At 43.0% G+C, this 17,836-nt stretch overlaps 1 protein-coding gene and 1 non-coding gene across 3 annotated transcripts in view; both read right to left on the reverse strand.

Moving 5' to 3' along the window:
• Window positions 1-17,836, reverse strand: part of UBXN7 (UBX domain protein 7) — an 86,734-nt gene that overhangs the window by 31,360 nt on the left and 37,538 nt on the right. Inside the window, exons 4-5 of one of the 2 annotated variants that reach the window (XM_050779179.1) lie at window positions 14,410-14,475; window positions 12,237-12,349 (exon numbers count right to left, since the gene is read on the reverse strand). In XM_050779179.1, the coding sequence (XP_050635136.1) occupies window positions 12,237-12,349; window positions 14,410-14,475 (179 nt within the window). The remainder of the gene's footprint in view (window positions 1-12,236; window positions 12,350-14,409; window positions 14,476-17,836) is intronic. The other variant, XM_050779180.1, reaches the window with a different exon arrangement.
• On the reverse strand, window positions 14,571-14,675 carry LOC126949466 (U6 spliceosomal RNA). Its single transcript, XR_007723757.1, has one exon. It is a non-coding gene; the product is annotated as a U6 spliceosomal RNA (small nuclear RNA).

The following is a 17,836-nucleotide window of genomic DNA, read 5'->3' on the forward strand; positions in this document are numbered from 1 at the left end:
AATCAACCTGGCTTTCAATTTGGCTGTAAGAAGACACAGAATTTGGCAACATGGACACATCTACTTGCAAAGGACACTACAAATTTCCAGATGCTTAACTCAATTCAGACCACACACATAAAATGGCCCTGAACAAACAAAAACCAGCCCCCCTCTCTCCTTCCCTTATTGTATTTTATTCTCCTTCTTTTTCTTTTTCTTTTGAGACAGGGTCTCACTGTGTTGCTGAGGGTGGAGGGCAATGGCACCACCACAGCTCACTGCAGCCTCAGCCTCCTGGGCTCAAGCGATCCTCCCACCTCAGCCTCCTGAATAGCTGGGACCACAGGTCTGCACCCACCATGTCCAGCTGATTTTTTTCTATTTTTTTGTAGAGACAGGGTTCCACCATATTGCCCAGGCTGCTCTTGAACTCCTGGGCTCAAGTGATCTACTCCCTTCAGCCTCCCACCAAACTGCTAGGATTGGTACAGGCATGAGTCACTGCGTCCTGGCATATCTTATTCTTTCTCCAAGCAACTACTATAACTTGAAATGAATGTCACACTCTCTCTCCATCAAAGATACACATATGTATTCACGGTTATTATATATGTGTTTGTGTATGTTTGTTTTACATTGTTTATAGTCTGTTTCTCCTACTAGATTATAAACGCTACAATGGCAAGGGTTTTATATAATTTACCACTATCTCCCTGTGGCAGAAACTGCTTATTGGTACCAAACTGCTTATAACCCATTCTCCCCTTGTCCCTCTTACTTATAAAACCTCCAATGTTTAACTAAGCATCTGGATTTCCTAGTATCCCTTGCAAATGGGTGTAGCTATGCTGCCAAATTATAGTAGATGGAATGTAATAGAAATGCTGTGTACATAGGTTGTTCCTTTAAAGGGAAATGTGTACCCTTATCAGCGCTTCCCTCTTCCATGCTGTTTATTTATTTTTTTTAAGTGAAGCAAGTTTATTAAGAAAGTAAAGGAATAAACTAGGGCTATTCCAGAGGCAGAGCAGCCCAAGGGCTGCTGGTTGCCAATTTTTATGTTTATTTCTTGATTATATGCTAATCAAGGAGTGGATTACTTATGAGTTTTCCAGGAAAAGGTTGGGCAGTTCCAGGAACTGAGGGCTCCCCCCCTTTTTAGAGGATACAGGGCAACTTCTTGATGTTGCCATGGCATCTGTAAACTTCCAGAGCGCTGGTGGGAGTGGAGCAGTGAGCATGACCAGGTCACTCTCATTGCCATGTTGGTTTTGGTGGATTTTAGCCGACTTCTTTACTGCAACACGTTTCATCAGCACTGTCTTCGTGATCAGTTTCTTGTGCTGACCTCCTATCTCATCCCATGACTTAGAATGTCTAACCATCTGGGAATGCAGCCCACTAGGTCTCAGCCTTATTTTACCGAGCCCCTATTCAAAATGGAGTCGCTGGCCCGGCGCGGTGGCTCACGCCTGTAATCCCAGCACTTTGGGAGGCCAAGACGGGCGGATCACGAGGTCAGGAGAAGGAGACCATCCTGGCTAACACGGCGAAACCCCGTCTCTACTAAAATATACAAAAAACTAGCTGGGCGAGGTGGCAGGCGCCTGTAGTCCCAGCTACACGGGAGGCTGAGGCAGGAGAACGGCATAAACCCGGGAGGCGGAGCTTGCAGTGAGCTGAGATCCGGCCACTGCACTCCAGCCCGGGCAACAGAGCGAGACTCCGTCTCAAAAAAAAAAAAAAATGGAGTCACTCTGTTTTAAACGCTTCTGACAGTTCCTCCCTCCCTTTAAGAGAACCTTAATCCTAAGGGCTGCAGAGGGAGAAAGATTCATGCTCTGTGACTTCATGCTTGACAGGGATGGCGATACTCCTGCCTATTAGGCCTCTTGCATTCAGAACAGACAGAACCTCAGTCTGAAAGCATCCGTATGGCGAGCACCATTTGTAACTCGAGTCCCAACAGAAGGTGGCATCAAAGTTAGCCTTTGGGTTGGGGGTTTCCTCAGTATTGACCCTTCTGTGGTTGCCAGAACGATGTTACCAGAAAGGGGTCCAGACCCAGATCCCAAGACAGGGTTCTTGGACCTAGCACAGGAAAGAATTCAGGGCGAGTCTATAAAGTGAAAGCAGGTTTATTAAGAATGTGAAGGAATGAAGAACGGTTACTCCACAGGCAGAGCAGCCTTCCATGCCGTTTAGTAAGCAAATGTGGTGGTAGGCCAACTTGAATCATGCAGACAAGGGAAAGCAAGACACAGGGGATGGCAGAGCAAGACAGAAAAAATTCTGCAGCTCCGATCACTTCACAGAGCGAGTCCTGCTGACGGTCTGGACTCCACCTGCTGACGGTCTGGACTCCACCTGCTGAAGCTCTGAAGCTGCTGTTTGTGGTGGGACATTCCAAGACGGCCGCACAGGAACTGCTCCACCTGCAGCTCCCGGCGTGATCAACGCAGAGACGGATGATTTCTGCATTTCCAACTGAGGCACCTGTTCACCTCACTGGGACTGGTTGGCCAGTGGGTGCAGCCCACAGAGGGCGAGCTGAAGCAGGGCAGGGCATCACCTCACCCGGGAAGCACAGGGGGTTGGAGGATTTCCCTTTCCTAGCCAAGGGAAGCTGCGACAGACTTCCTGGAAAAACGGGGCACTCCCCCCAAACACTGAAAACGGGGCACTCCCCCCAAACACTGAAAACTGGGCACTGCCCCCAAACACTGAAAACGGGGCACTCCCCCCAAACACTGAAAATGGAGCACTCCCCCCAAACACTGAAAACGGGGCACTCCCCCCAAACACTGAAAACGGGGCACTCCCCCCAAACACTGAAAACGGGGCACTCCCCCCAAACACTGTGCTTTTCCCAAGGTCTTAGCAAGCGGCAGACAAGGTGATTCTCTCCTGTGCCTGGCTCAGTGGGTCCCACGCCCACGGAGCCTTGCTCACTGCTAGCGTGGCAGTCTGCAAGGAGGAGGCCTGGCTGGGGGAGGGGCGTCCGCCATTGCTGAGGTTTGAACAGGTAAACAAAGTGGCTGGGAAGCTCCAACTGGGCAGAGCTCAACAAGGCCTACTGCCCCTAAACTCCACCTCTGTGGGCAGGGCATAGCAGAACAAAAGGCAGCAGACAACTTCTGCAGACTTAAACGTCCCTGTCTGACAGCCCTGAAGAGAGCAGTGGTTCTCCCAGCATGACATTTGAGTGCTAAGCAAGGACAGACTGCCTCCTCAAGTGGGTCCCTGACCCTCATGTAGCCTAACTGGGAGACACCTCCCAGTAGGGGCCAACAGACACGTCATATAGGCGGCTGCCCCTCTGGGACGAAGCTTCCAGAGGTAGGATCAGGCAGCAATATTTGCTGTTCTGCAGCCTCCACTAGTGATACCCAGACAAACAGGGTCTGGAGTGGAACTCCAGCAAACTCCAACAGACCTACAGCTCAAGGACCTGTTAAAAGGAAAACTAACAAACAGAAAGGAACAGCATCAACATCAAAAAAAAGGTCATGTACACCAAAACCCCATCTGTAGGTCACCAACATCAAAGGCCAAAGGTAGATAAAACCACAAAGATGAGGAGAAGCCAGAGCAGAAAAGCTGAAAATTCTAAAAATCAGAGTGCCTCTTCTCCTCCAAAGGATCGCAGCACCTCGCCAGCAACAGAACAAAGCTGGACAGAGAATGACTTTGACAAGTTGACAGAAGTAGGCTTCAGAAGGTCGGTTATAGCTTCTCCGAGCTAAAGGAGGATGTTCGGACCCATTGCAAGGAAGCTAAAAACCTTGAAAAAAGATTAGACAAATGGCTAACTAGAATAAACAGTGTAGAGAAGGCCTTAAGTGACCTGATGGAGCTGCAAACCATGGCATGAGAATTTCGTGACGCATGCATAAGCTTCAATAGCTGATTTGATCAAGTGGAAGAAAGGGTATCAGTGATTGAAGATCGAATTACTGAAATAAAGTGAGGAGACAAGGTTAGAGAAAAAAGTAAAAAGAAACAAACAAAGCCTCCAAGAAATATGAGACTATGTGAAAAGACCAAATCTACGTTTGATTGGTGTATCTGAAAGTGATGGGGAGAATGGAATCGAGTTGGAAAACACTCTTCAGGATATTATCCAGGAGAACTTCCCCAACTTAGGAAGGCAGATCAACATTCAATTTCAGGAAACACAGAGACCACTACATAGATACTCCTCGAGAAGAGCAACCCCAAAACACATCAACTGTCAGATTCACCAAGATTGAAATGAAGGAAAAAGTGTTAAGGGCAGCCAGAGAGAAAGGTCAAGTTACCCACAAAGGGAAGCCCATCAGACTAACAGCAGATCTCTCAGCAGAAACCCTACAAGCCAGAAGAGAGTGGGGGCCAATATTCAACATTCTTAAAGAAAAGAATTTTCAACCCAAAATTTCATATCCAGCCAAACTAAGCTTCATAAGTGAAGGAGAAATAAAATCTGTTACACACAAGCAAATGCTGAAATTTTGTCACCACCAGGCCTGCCCTACAAGAGCTCCTAAAGGAAGCACTAATGCATCAACTAACGAGCAAAATAACCAGCTAACGTCATAATGACAGGATCATATTCACACACAACAATCTTAACCTTAAATGTAAATGGGCTAAAGGCCCCAATTAAAAGACACAGACTGGCAAATTGGATAGAGTCAAGACCCATCAGTGTGCTGTATTCAGGAGACCCATCTCACGTGCAAAGACGCAAACAGGCTCAAAATAAAGGGATGGAGGAAGATCTACCAAGCAAATGGAAAGCAAAAAAAAAAAAAAACAAAAACACAGGGGTTGCAATCCTAGTCTCTGATAAAACAGACTTTAAACCAACAAAGATCAAAAGAGACAAAGAAGGCCATTACATAATGGTAACGGGGTCAATTCAACAAAAAGAGCTGACTATCCTAAACAGATATGCACCCAATACAGGAGCACCCAGATTCATAAAGCAAGTCCTTAGAGACCTGCAAAGAGACTTAGACTCCCACACAATAATAATGGGAGAATTTAACACCCCACTGTCAATATTAGACAGATTAATGAGACAGAACGTTAACAAGGATATCCAGGACCTGAACTCAGCTCTGCAACAAGCAGACCTAATAGACATCTACAGAACTCTCCACCCCAAATCAACAGAATATACATTCTTCTCAGCACCACATTGCACTTATTCCAAAATTGACCACATAGTTGGAAGTAAAGCACTCCTCAGAAAATGTAAAAGAACAGAAATCATAACAAACTGTCTCTCAGACCACAGCACAATCAAATTAGAACTCAGGATTAAGAAACTCACTCAAAACTGCACAACTACATGGAAACTGAACAACCTGCTCCTAAATGACTGCTGGGTAAATAACGAAATGAAGGCAGAAATAAAGATGTTCCCTGAAACCAATGAGAACAAAGAAACAACATACCAGAATCTCTGAGACACATTTAAAGTAGTGTGTAGAGGAAATTTATAGCACTAAATGCCCACAAGAGGAAAGATCTAAAATTGACACCCTAACATCACAATTAAAAGAACTAGAGTAGCAAGAGCAAACACTTTCAAAAGCTAGCAGAAGGCCAGGAATAACTAAGATCAGAGCAGAACTGAAAGAGACAGAGACACAAAAAACCCTGCAAAAAAAAAATCAATGAATCCAGGAGCTGGTTTTTTGAAAAGACCAACAAAATTGATAGACCAATAAAGAAGAGAGAGAAGAATCAAATAGACGCAATAAAAAATGATCAAGGGGATATCACCACCAATCCCACAGAAATACAAACTACCATCAGAGAATACTATAAACACCTCTATGCAAATAAACTAGAAAATCTAGAAGAAGAAGCTGAATCTCTGAATAGACCAATAACAGGCTCTGAAATTGCGGCAATAATTAATAGTCTATCAACCAAAAAAAGTCCAGGACCGGATGGATTCATAGCCAAACTCTACCAGAGGTACAAGGAGGAGCTGGTATCATTCCTTCTGAAACTATTCCAATCAACAGAAAAAGAGGGAATCCTCCCTAACTCATTTTATGAGGCCAACATCATCCTGATACCAAAGCCTGGCAGAGACACAACAAAAAAAGATAATTTTAGACCAACATCCCTGATGAACATTGATGCGAAAATCCTCAAAAAAATACTGGCAAACCGAATCCAGCAGCATATCAAAAAGCTTATCCACTATGATCAAGTCGGCTTCATCTCTGGGATACAAGGCAGGTTCAACATATGCAAATCAATAAACATAATCCATCACATAAACAGAACCAATGACAAAAACCATATGATCATCTCAATAGATGCAGAAAAGGCCTTTGACAAAATTCAACAGCCCTTCACGCTAAAAACTCTCAATAAACTAGGTACAGATGGAACGTATCTCAAAATAATAAGAGCTATTTATGACAAACCCACAGCCAATATCACACTGAATGGGCAAAAACTGGAAGCATTCCCTTTGAAAACCAGCACAAGACAAGGATGCCCTCTCTCACCACTCCTATTCAACAGAGTGTTGGAAGTTCTGGCCAGGGCAATCAGGCAAGACAAATTTATAAAGGGTAGTCAATTAGGAAATGAGGAAGTCAAATTGTCCCTGTTTGCAGATGACATGATCGTACATTTAGAAAACCCCATCATCTCAGCCCAAAATCTCCTTAAGCTGGTAAGCAACTTCAGCAAAGTCTTAGGATACAAAATTAATGTGCAAAAATCACAAGCATTCTATACACCATTAACAGACAAACAAAGAGCCAAATCATGAGTGAACTCCCATTCACAATTGCTTCAAAGAGAATAAAATACCTAGGAATCCAACTTACAAGGGATGTAAAGGACCTCTTCAAGGAGAACTACAAACCACTGCTCAGTGAAATAAAAGAGGACACAAACAAATGGAAGGACACACCATGCTCATGGATAGGAAGAATCAATACTGTGAAAATGGCCATACTGCCCAACATAATTTATAGATTCAATGCCATCCCCATCAAGCTACCAACGACTTTCTTCACAGAATTGGAAAAAACTACTTTAATTCATATGGAACCAAAAAAGAGCCCGCATTGCCAAGACAATCCTAAGCAAAAAGAACAAAGCTGGAGGCATCATGCTACCTGACTTCAAACCATACGACAAGGCTACAGTAACCAAAACAGCATGGTACTGGTACCAAAACAGATTATATAGATCAGTGGAACAGAACAGAGCCCTCGGAAATAGCACCACACATCTACAACCATCTAATCTTTTGATAAACCTCACAAAAACAAGAAATGGGGAAAGGATTCCCTTGAATAATAAAAGCATTCCATTTAATAAATGGTGCTGGGAAAACTGGCTAGCCATAGGTAGAAAGCTGAAACTAGACCCCTTCCTTACACCTTATACAAAAATTAATTCAAGATGGATTAAAGACTTAAATGTTAGACCTAAAACCATAAAAACCCTAGAAGAAAACCTAGGCAATACCATTCAGGACATAGGCATGGACAAAGACTTCATGACTAAAACACCAATAGCAATGGCAACAAAAGCCAAAATAGACAAATGGGATCTAATTAAACAAAAGAGCTTCTGCACAGCAAAAGAAACTACCATTAGGGTGAACAGGCAACCTATAGAATGGAAGAAAATTTTTTCAATCTACCCATCTGACAAAGGGCTAATATCCAGAATCTACAAAAAAACTAAAATGAATTTACAAGAAAAAAAACAAACAACCCCATCAAAAAGTGGGCAAAGGATATGAACAGACACTTCTCAAAAGAAGACATCTATGCAGCCAACAGACACATGAAAAAATGCTCATCATCACTGGTCATCAGAGGAACGCAAATCAAAACCACAATGAGATACCATCTCACACCAGTTAGAATGGCGATCATTAAAAAGTCAGGAAACAACAGATGCTGGAGAGGATGTGGAGAAACAGGAATACTTTTACACTGTTGATGGGAGTGTAAATTAGTTCAACCATTGTGGAAGACAGTGTGGTGATTCCTCAAGGATCTAGAACTAGAATTATCATTTGACCCAGCAATCCTATTACTGGGTATATACCCAAAGGATTATAAATCATGCTACTATAAAGACACATGTACACGTATGTTTACTGCAGCACTATTCACAATAGCAAAGACATGGAACCAACCCAAATGTCCATCAATGAGAGACTGCATTAAGAAAATGTGGCACATATACACCATGGAATACTATGCAGCCATAAAAAAGGGATGAGTTCATGTCCTTTGCAGGGACATGGATGAAGCTGGAAACCATCATTCTGAGAAACTACTGCAAGGACAGAAAACCAAACACCGCCATGATCTCACTCATAGGTGGGTAGTGAACAATGAGATCACTTGGACACAGGGCAGGGAACATCACACACCGGAGCCTGTTGGGGGCTGGGGGGCTGGGAGAGGGATAGCATTAGGAGAAATACCTAATATAGATGACGAGTTGATGGGGCAGCAAACCAACAAGGCATATGTATACCTATGGATCAAACCTGCACGTTGTGCACATATGCCCTAGAACTTAAAGTATAATTAAATAAATAAATACATAAATAAGCTACTGTTTGTTTTTTTCCTGGTCTCTCTCACATGCAGTCAAACCTTTACTCTCCATCACCTAAAACTAGATCCTGCAACACAAGGACTCAATAAATATGCATTGAGTGAACAAGTGAATTAATCGTTCTCTCTCATCTGGTTAGCATGAGCCAGAAAGAATCCTTGAACATGATCTACCTCTAGTTACACTAGTTTCTAAACTTGCAAAACTGTGGCTCACATTCACATCTAATATTGAGGAACAAACCTATGGGCCCTCCTTGGTCAGCCAAAGAGTATCCCTCTAATTTTTAACATTTATCTTTCTAAACTTCAATGACTTAATTTTGCATGTTATCTCCCTAATTTTTATAAAACTAATACATGCATCATTAACCATAATGAAATACCTGCTTTTGGAAGGGAATGTTTATTTCATTTAAAATCTTGCAGATGGTTAAGCATAATATTATCAGTGAAAAAAAAAAGACTGCGGTAAACACAGGCCATGAAATACAAGGCAAAAAAGGTGATATAACCTACAATTCAGGGGACAACATCAAAAGAGATTCCTATTTTCCCTTAATGAGCAAGCAGAAGAGTAACTGCTTCTTCACTCCAAAGTGACCAAATTAAATCAAGCTTAGTTACTGCATCACGTCCTGGAGCAACTCAGAAGCTAATACAAACAGAAAACATGCCAAAACAAACTAAGATCCTTTTCTGCCTTTCATCTTGCTGCTATTCTCTGTCTCAATGTCTGTATTATCACCAGAATACTAGGAAGAACAGGCAGCTGCCATGTTGAGACCATGAGGGAAAGATGAAGAAAACTGAGGAGACATCTAATCTGACATCTTTGAAATTATGAACGAACACCAATAATTTCTTCAACTCTAAGCTTATTACTGACAAAAACCCATCACTGTTTCGTCAAATTATCATCATTCGGGTTTTCTTTTCCATGCAGCCAAACCACTTTCATGGTTTTCTGATTCAGAAAATTGAAACTGGAGAGCACGCTGATATGGTTTGGACATTTGTCCCCTCCAAATCTCATACTAAAATGTAATCCCCAGTGTTAGGGGTGGGGCCTCATAGGTGGTGTCTGGGTCATGGGGGCGGACCCCTCGTGAATGGCTTGACCCCTTGCTCCTCGTACCATGTGTTACACCGGCTTCCCCTTTGCCTTCTGCCATGACTGCAAGCTTCCTGAGGCCTCACCAGAAGCAGATGTCAGCACCATGTTTTCTATAGAGCCTGTAGAAACGTCAGTCAAAATAATATCTTTTTCTTTATGAATTGCCCAGTCTCAGGGATTCCTTTCTGGCAATGCAAGCAAACTAACACACAACCTAACAATGAAATTCCTTCTCCTAAACACTTCATGTATGACAGTGTAAAAGTATATCGAAGGACAAATTTTTTAAAAATACAATCATAACATGTTCAAATGTACAGCTGATATACATCGGTTGTTTAAGAAATGGGGTCTCGGCCGGGCGCGGTGGCTCAAGCCTGTAATCCCAGCACTTTGGGAGGCTGAGACAGGCGGATCACGAGGTCAGGAGATCGAGACCATCCTGGCTAACACAATGAAACCCCGTCTCCACTAAAAATACAAAAAAATTAGCCGGGCGTGGTGGCGGCGCCTGTAGTCCCAGCTACTCGGGAGGCTGAGGCAGGAGAATGGCGGGAACCCGGGAGGCGGAGCTTGCAGTGAGCCGAGATCGCGCCACTGCACTCCAGCCTGGGCGACAGAGCAAGACTCCGCCTCAAAAAAAAAAAAAAAAAAAAAAAAAAAAAAAGAAATGGGGTCTCAGCTCATGTCTGTAATCCCAGCACTTTGGGAACCAAGGCAGAAGGATCACTTGACACCAGCAATTTGAGACCAGCTTGGGGAACACAACAAGACCCCCCTCTCCACAAAATACTTTTTAAATTGGCCAGGTGTGGTGGTGGGTGTCTGTAGCCCTACGTATTTGGGAGGTTAAGACCAGGGGATCAATTGAGACCATGAGTTGGAGACTGCAGTGAGCCATGATTCTGCCACTGCACTCCATCCCAGGTGACAGAATGAGAACCTGTCTCAAAAAAAAAAAGAGAAAGAAAAGGGAAAGATAGGGTCTCACTATGTTGCCCAGGCTGGAGTGCAGTGGCTTTTCATAGGCACGATCATCACACACTACAGCCTCGAACTCCTGGACTCAACAGATGCTCCCACCTCGGCCTCCCAAGTAGTAGTTCGTGCCACCTGTTGGGCTTGATATACATTTTGCAGTTATTCTTTGGCCTACATGATCCTAACAGGTAAGACTTAACTGAAGGCCAGGCGCGGTGGCTCACGCCTGTAATCCCACACTGTGGGAGGCCGAGGTGGGCGGATCACGAGGTCAGGAGTTTAAGACCAGCCTGGCCAATATGGTGAAACCCTGTCTCTAAAATCAGCCAGGCATGGTGGCGCGCACCTGTAGTCCCAGCTACTCAGGAGGCTGAGGCAGAAGAATTACTTGAACCCGGGAGGCGGAAGTTGCAGTGAGCTGAGATCGTGCCACTGCACTCCGGCGAGGCTCCATCTCAAGGAAAAAAAAAAAGACTTAACTGAAATTTAAGTGATTTACATCTATGGAAATGCTATTGTAACTCAAAAGAGCATTAACATACTATTCAATACGAAAAGGCAAGCTGTGTGAACACCACAACAGAAGAGTATCTAAAATCTTTACTAAACTCCTTCATTTAACATATAATGTGTTCCCCCTAATGCACGAGAACGGGTTCCAAGGATTATTAAAAAAAATTATCTTGCCTCTGCCCTCAGTAAGTCTGTAAGTTAGCGGACAACCAAGTAAACTTACTTTGGAAAGTGTTTCTTTGGGTTTAGTCATGATAAAACCAAGAAGAACTGAAGGTGAATGTGTTCTCCAATTAGAGACACTCTTTTCAAACACACTAGGATCCACACAGAAATATTTAGGCAAAAGATACCTATCAACAATTTACAAATGGCTAACAAACCACACACACTATTCTCAGTAGTAGTCAAAGATATACGAACAAGTGAGATATTTTAAAAAGCTATCAAAACGGCAAAGATTCTAAAATGACACCACACAAGGGTAATAAAAGGATTTCATCAAACAATCTCATATACTGCTGGTAGAAACATATTTCATATATTGCTGGTAGAAATATAAATCAATGTAACCTTTAGGCATATCATGTAGATATACTTATTATGATGCCAATTCCCTATACACTGACCATGTTTTTTTGCTCTTATAAAAATAAAAAATGTCACTGAAGGCCAGGTGCAGTGGCTCACACCTATAATCCAAACACTTTGGGAGGCCGAGGCGGGAAGATTGCTTGAACCCAGGCATTCGAGACCAGCATGGGCAACACAGTGAGACCCTGTCTCTACTAAAAATATTTTTTTTTAATTAGCTGAGTGTGGTGGCACATGCCTGTAGCCCTAGCTACTCGGGAGGCTGAGGTGGGAGGATCCCTTGAGTCCAAGAGTTCAAGGCTAAAGTGAGCTATGATTGTGTCACTGCAGTCCAGCCTGGATGACAGAGCAAGACCCTGGCTCTAAACCAAGTAATTTTTTTAAAAAGGCATTGAAAATGCAAAAGCATTCCTAGTTAAGGCACTGACTCTCCAACAACTTACTGTTTCAAAGCTGCCTTTATGCATCAAATCAATGGGTGGCCGGAATAGATCTGCAAGGGTAGTTAATTTCTTATCAATAGCTCCTCCATTTCTTAATTCTTGTTCTTGCCGAACTATAACACAGAAGGATGAAAAAGTTTCAGTTAGCCATAAAATAATCATGAATCACATTAAAAAAAAAAAAACTTCTGTCAATTGAAGGAACTGCTGTCAACAGGCTTGACCTCAAATACAAAGATCTAATGTTGACTCTGAAAAAAAAAATGCAAAGGGAGACAAGAGGAATCTTAAGACTTGGTGGAATTCCCTATTCCAAGGATACAAAGAAAATTAACTGAAAATAGTCACATAATCAAAGTAACTTCTTCACATATTCAGAAACTAATTAACATGGGAGAGGCTGAGTGCGGTGGCTCACGCCTATAATTCTAGGGGTGGCCAGGGTGGGCGGATCACCTGAGGTCAGGAGTTTGAGATCAGCCTGGCTAACACGGTGAAACCCCGTCTCAACTAAAAGTACAAAAACAAACAAACAAACAAACAAAAAATAGTCATGCAAGGTGGAGCACACCTGTAGTCCCAGCTACTCAGGAGGCTGAGGCAGGAGAATGGCCTGAACCCTGGAGGCAGAGGTTGCAGTGAGCAGAGATCGCGCCACTGCACTCCAGCCTGGGCAACAGAGCGAGACTCCATCTCAAAAACACAAAACAAAACAAAAAGCATAGGGGAAAACTTTCATCCTCATTTATCTAGTTCTGAAAGCAATGTAAATTCATCTGCTGTTTTTTTTTTTTTTTTTTTTTTTTTTTTTTTTGAGATGGAGTCTCGCTCTGTCGCCCAGGCTGGAGTGCAGTGGCACGATCTCAGCTCACTGCAAGCTCCGCCTCTTGGGTTCACGCCATTCTCCTGCCTCAGCCTCCCGAGTAGCTGGGATTACAGGCGCCCGCCACCTCGCCCAGCTAGTTTTTTGTATTTTTTTAGTAGAGACGGGGTTTCACCGTGTTAGCCAGGATGGTCTCGATCTCCTGACCTCGTGATCCGCCTGTCTCAGCCTCCCAAAGTGCTGGGATTACAGGCTTGAGCCACCGCGCCCAGCCTCATCTGCTGTTTTTAGCTATGTTCTCAATCTTTAAAGACTCTGGGCCAGCCACGGTGGCTAACGCCTGTAATCCCAACACTATGGGAGGCTGAGACGTGTGGATCACCTGAGGTCAGGAGTGCAAGACCAGCCTGAGCAACATGGTGAAACCTCGTCTCTACTAAAAATACAAAAATTAGCCAGGCGTGGTGGCACAAGCCTGTAGTCCCAGCTACTCGGGAGACTGAGGGCAGATAATCGTTTGAACCTGGGAGGTAAAGGTTGCAGTGAGCTGAGATTGCACTACTACACTCCAGCCTGGGTGATACAGTGAGCCTCCATCTTAAAAATAAATAAAAATAATAATAAAAAGATTCTAACAGTAGAGATGATGACCACTGTTGTCACCTTCCACTGGGAGGACAAAGAATTCCCCAGATGACTTGAGTCAGTTCAGGTTCCCCATTAATTCTCTCCAAAGTTACAAGACCTATTTGTGCCTCAATGAACTCATTATAAATAAACAACAAAATCAAGCATGGTCCAAGGGTTTCTCATATATCCTCTTAACATAACTGTCCTTTCTCTAGGATTCCATTGCTAAATCAATACTAGATCCTCTAAAACTGTAAGACCAAGATTCTCATTCTAACTTACACACAAAAATATTTCAAACAACTGTAGCCAAAATATTAATAGGCTGCTCTGGGTGGTATGGCTTTTTCTCCTATTTTTCAATCTCTTACAATAATCATTTTCATTATATATTCCTTTCATTGACAGAAATCAGGATCCTGAGGCAAATCAGTTTATTTTATTATAGTAGGCATTTTAAGTATTTATTCACAAACGAATTAAGTTTATCAGTTACCAGATTTCCTACACTATCTCCATCTCCTTTACTATTTTTCTATAACCAAATAGGTTAGAATTTGGAACAGTTCAGCTCAGGGGTGAGTTAATCACATCCTGGATCCATAATTTCACTTTTTAAATAAGGTGAAAACTTAAAGTAATTGGGCCTAACAGCAATCATCTTTTTCTTTTTAATAGGAAGAGAAGAGGGAGATGATAAACTGGTCCATAGATACCTACTAGTTTCAGTCTGAAAATCCCGGAAACCATCAAAAATTGAACGTGCAGGCCGTCGTCTTTTAGGAGCTTTAGGGGAGAAAAAACAGAATTGAAAAATTTTAAAATTAATTTTGAAACTTAATTCTAAAAATTTCCTCATCTAAAAGTATTTTTTTTAAATAAAAAATATGAAACCCTTCACGAACTGCATGTCACCCTTGCACAGGGGCCATGCTAATCTCTGTATCATGCTAATCTCTGTCTCGTACATGTACAATTTTAGTACATGTGCTGCCGAAGCGGCAGTATTTCTTGCTTTAAAACACTCAGATTCATAATGGTGCCTTCCCTCAAAAAATAAAAAAGTTTAAAAACTTTCAAATCATTCACGTATAATTAATCTGAACATCTTCCATTCAGCCACCTTGTATTACAAATGAAAAAATTCAGGCCCAGTTAAAAGAGACTTGATCAAACTTGTGTAAAAAGTTTACTATCGGCTGGGCATGGGGGCTCATGCCTGTAATCCCAGTACTTTGGGAGGCCAAGGCGGGTGGATCACCTAAGGTCAGGAGTTTGAGACCAGCCTGACCAACATGGTGAGCCCACCTCTACTAAATACAAAAAATTAGCCAGGCGTGGTGGCACATGCCTGTAATCCCAGCGCCTGCCTATAATCCCAGGCTGAGGCAGGAGAATCACTGGAACCTGGGAGACAGAGGTTGCAGTAAGTCAACACTGTGCCACTGCACTCCAGCCTGGGCAACAAGAACGAAACTCCATCTCAAAAAAAAAAACTTTACTATCCTGGCCAGGCACTGTAGCTCATGCCTCCTGTAATCCTAGCACTTTGGGAAGCCAAGGCGGGTGCATCACCTGAAGTCGAGTTCGAGACCAGCCTAACCAACATGGTGAAACTCTGTCTCTACTAAAAATACAAAAAAACTAGCCGGGTATTATGGCGTGCACCTGTAATCCCAGCTACTTGGGAGGCTGAGGCAGGAGAATCACTTGAATCTGAGAGGCGGAGGTTGCAGCGAGCCGAGATCACGCCGCTGTACTCCAGCCTGGGCAAGAACAGTGAAACTCCGTCTCAAAAACAAAAAAGTTTACTATCTTAATATCCAAGTGGTGACGTCAGAAAGAAAGAAGATTTTGAGGACACCGCCACGTAGAGATGAAGCCACACACACGCTGCAGATATCCAATTCAGGTTACAGCCTTCAGGATCCGACTGCCCTGTTGTTCAGGTTACAGCCTTCGATCTCCGACTGCCCTGCTGTATGCAGTAACTCGACACTCTAAACCATAAGACTGAAGGGCTGTTTCTTAGGGATTGGATATAGTAACTCTACACTCTAAACCATAAGACTTAAGGACTGTGTTTTAGGGACTGGACACATGCGCAGAACCGTCAAGACAAAAAACATTTTTAATTTTGGAAACTTTTTTTCACAGGTACACAATGGTTTAATGACAGAAAAGTAAACAGATCCACCTAAGGTATTCTACTACCCCTGTAGAGTGTCTATTACCCAGTCTTTAAATAAAGGCTTTTCATGATTCCCTCAATATGGGTAAGTTATTAAGTTGGCTTATGACAAGGCTGGCCAGCACGTAACCAGAATAATTCTCTGTTGAGAAATGATTAGTATCAAGATTAGACAGAGACTATAGAATCCCCTAACCTGTGTCAAAACATACTTCCCAATAACTCGTGTTTGTGATTACACAGGATAATTATTCACATCCAGCACTACCGAGTAAAAGGCAAAACAGAGCAACAAAAAAATGCCGAACATATTAAAAACTTCATTTTTCTTTAAAACATATTCATATGCATATGATTCCTGTGTATATGTGTATCAGTATTTATGTTAAACAATCACATTATCATCTCTGGGAAAAGAGATTTTGTAATACACTATCATGTTTTATTTTTTACTTTTTGAGACAGTGTCTCGCTCTGTTGCCCAGGCTGGATTGCAGTGGTGTGATCATGGCTCACTGCAGACTCCAACCTCCTAGGCTCAAGCCATCCTCCTACCTTAGCCTCCCAAGTAGATGGGACTACAAGTGTGCAGCACTACATTCAGTTTTGTTTTGTTTTGTTTTTTAAGAGACAGGCATGTCACTATGTTGCCCAGGCTAGTTTGGAACTCCTGGGCTCAAGTAATCCTCCCACCTCGGCCTCCCAAAGTGCTGGGATTACAAGCATGAGCTACCACGCCTAGCCTGAATTAATTAATTAGTTAATTAATTAATTTATTGTGACAGAGTCTCACTCCGTTGCCCAGGCTGGAGTGCAGTGGCATGATCTCAGCTCAGGTTCATGGGATTCTCCTCCCAGGTTCAAGGGATTCTCCTGCCTCAGCCTCCCTAGTAGCTGAGACAACAGGTGTGTGCCACCACGCCAGGCTAATTTTTGTATTTTCAGTAGAGAGGGGGTTTCATCACCATGTTGGCCAGGCTGGTCTCCAACTCCTGATCGCAAGTGATCCACCTGCCTCGGCACTAAAAGTGCTGGAATTACAGGAGTGAGCCACCGAGCCTGGCCTGAATTTTATTTTTAATTTAAATATTGCACTCTGCGTCCCTCTCTACCTTCCTCTCTCCCTCCTTTCTTCATTTCTATTCAAGAAAAAGCAAGAAATGCCACACTTTTCAATCTTGGAACTATTTTTGATCAAGAGCTCCTATTTCAAATGTATATGGCTTCTAGCAGGAATAATAGAACCTGCCAAAGAATGCCTCTAAAACTAGTTATCTGGCCCTGGTGCAGAGACATGCACCTATAGTCCCAGCTGCCCAGGTGGCTGATGTGAGAGGATCGCCTGAGCCAAGGAGTTCGAGTGCAGTCTGTGCAACATACTGAGGCCCTGTCTCTTTAAAAAAAAAAAAAATTAATTAATTAAAAAAAAAAACTGGATATCTGATACCTTTTAACTCTAACAATTAAGAAACTGGCTGGAGGCTTGGCGGCGCTGTGGCTCACGCCTGTAATTCCAGCACTTTGGGAGGCCGAGGCGGGCAGATCACCAGGTAGGGAGTTTGAGACAGTGAAACTCCGTCTCTATTAAAAAAATAGAAAAAATTAGCTGGGCGTGGTGGCGGCGTCTGTAGTTCCAGGTACTGGGGAGGCTGACACAGGAGAATGGCGTGAATCTGGGAGGCAGAGCTTGTAGTGAGCCAAGATCACGTCACGGCACTCCAGCCTGGGCCACACAGCAAGACTCCGTCTCAAAAAAAAAAAAAAAAAAAAAGAAAGAAACCAAGGATATCTTAGAATAAGAATAGTTGCCTAAGAAAGTATATTATTTTAGGAAGGTAGCACATAAAAGGTAATTTTCTTCTACCTTTAAACTGCCAAAGGTAGGTTAGTCAATATTCCACATTATTTCACATCACCTTTCCAACCTCCCCCTTCTCTATAAGGCACCAATCTGGG

This window comes from Macaca thibetana, chromosome 2 (assembly GCF_024542745.1).
Source record: "Macaca thibetana thibetana isolate TM-01 chromosome 2, ASM2454274v1, whole genome shotgun sequence".
NCBI classification, from domain to species: Eukaryota; Metazoa; Chordata; class Mammalia; order Primates; family Cercopithecidae; genus Macaca; species Macaca thibetana.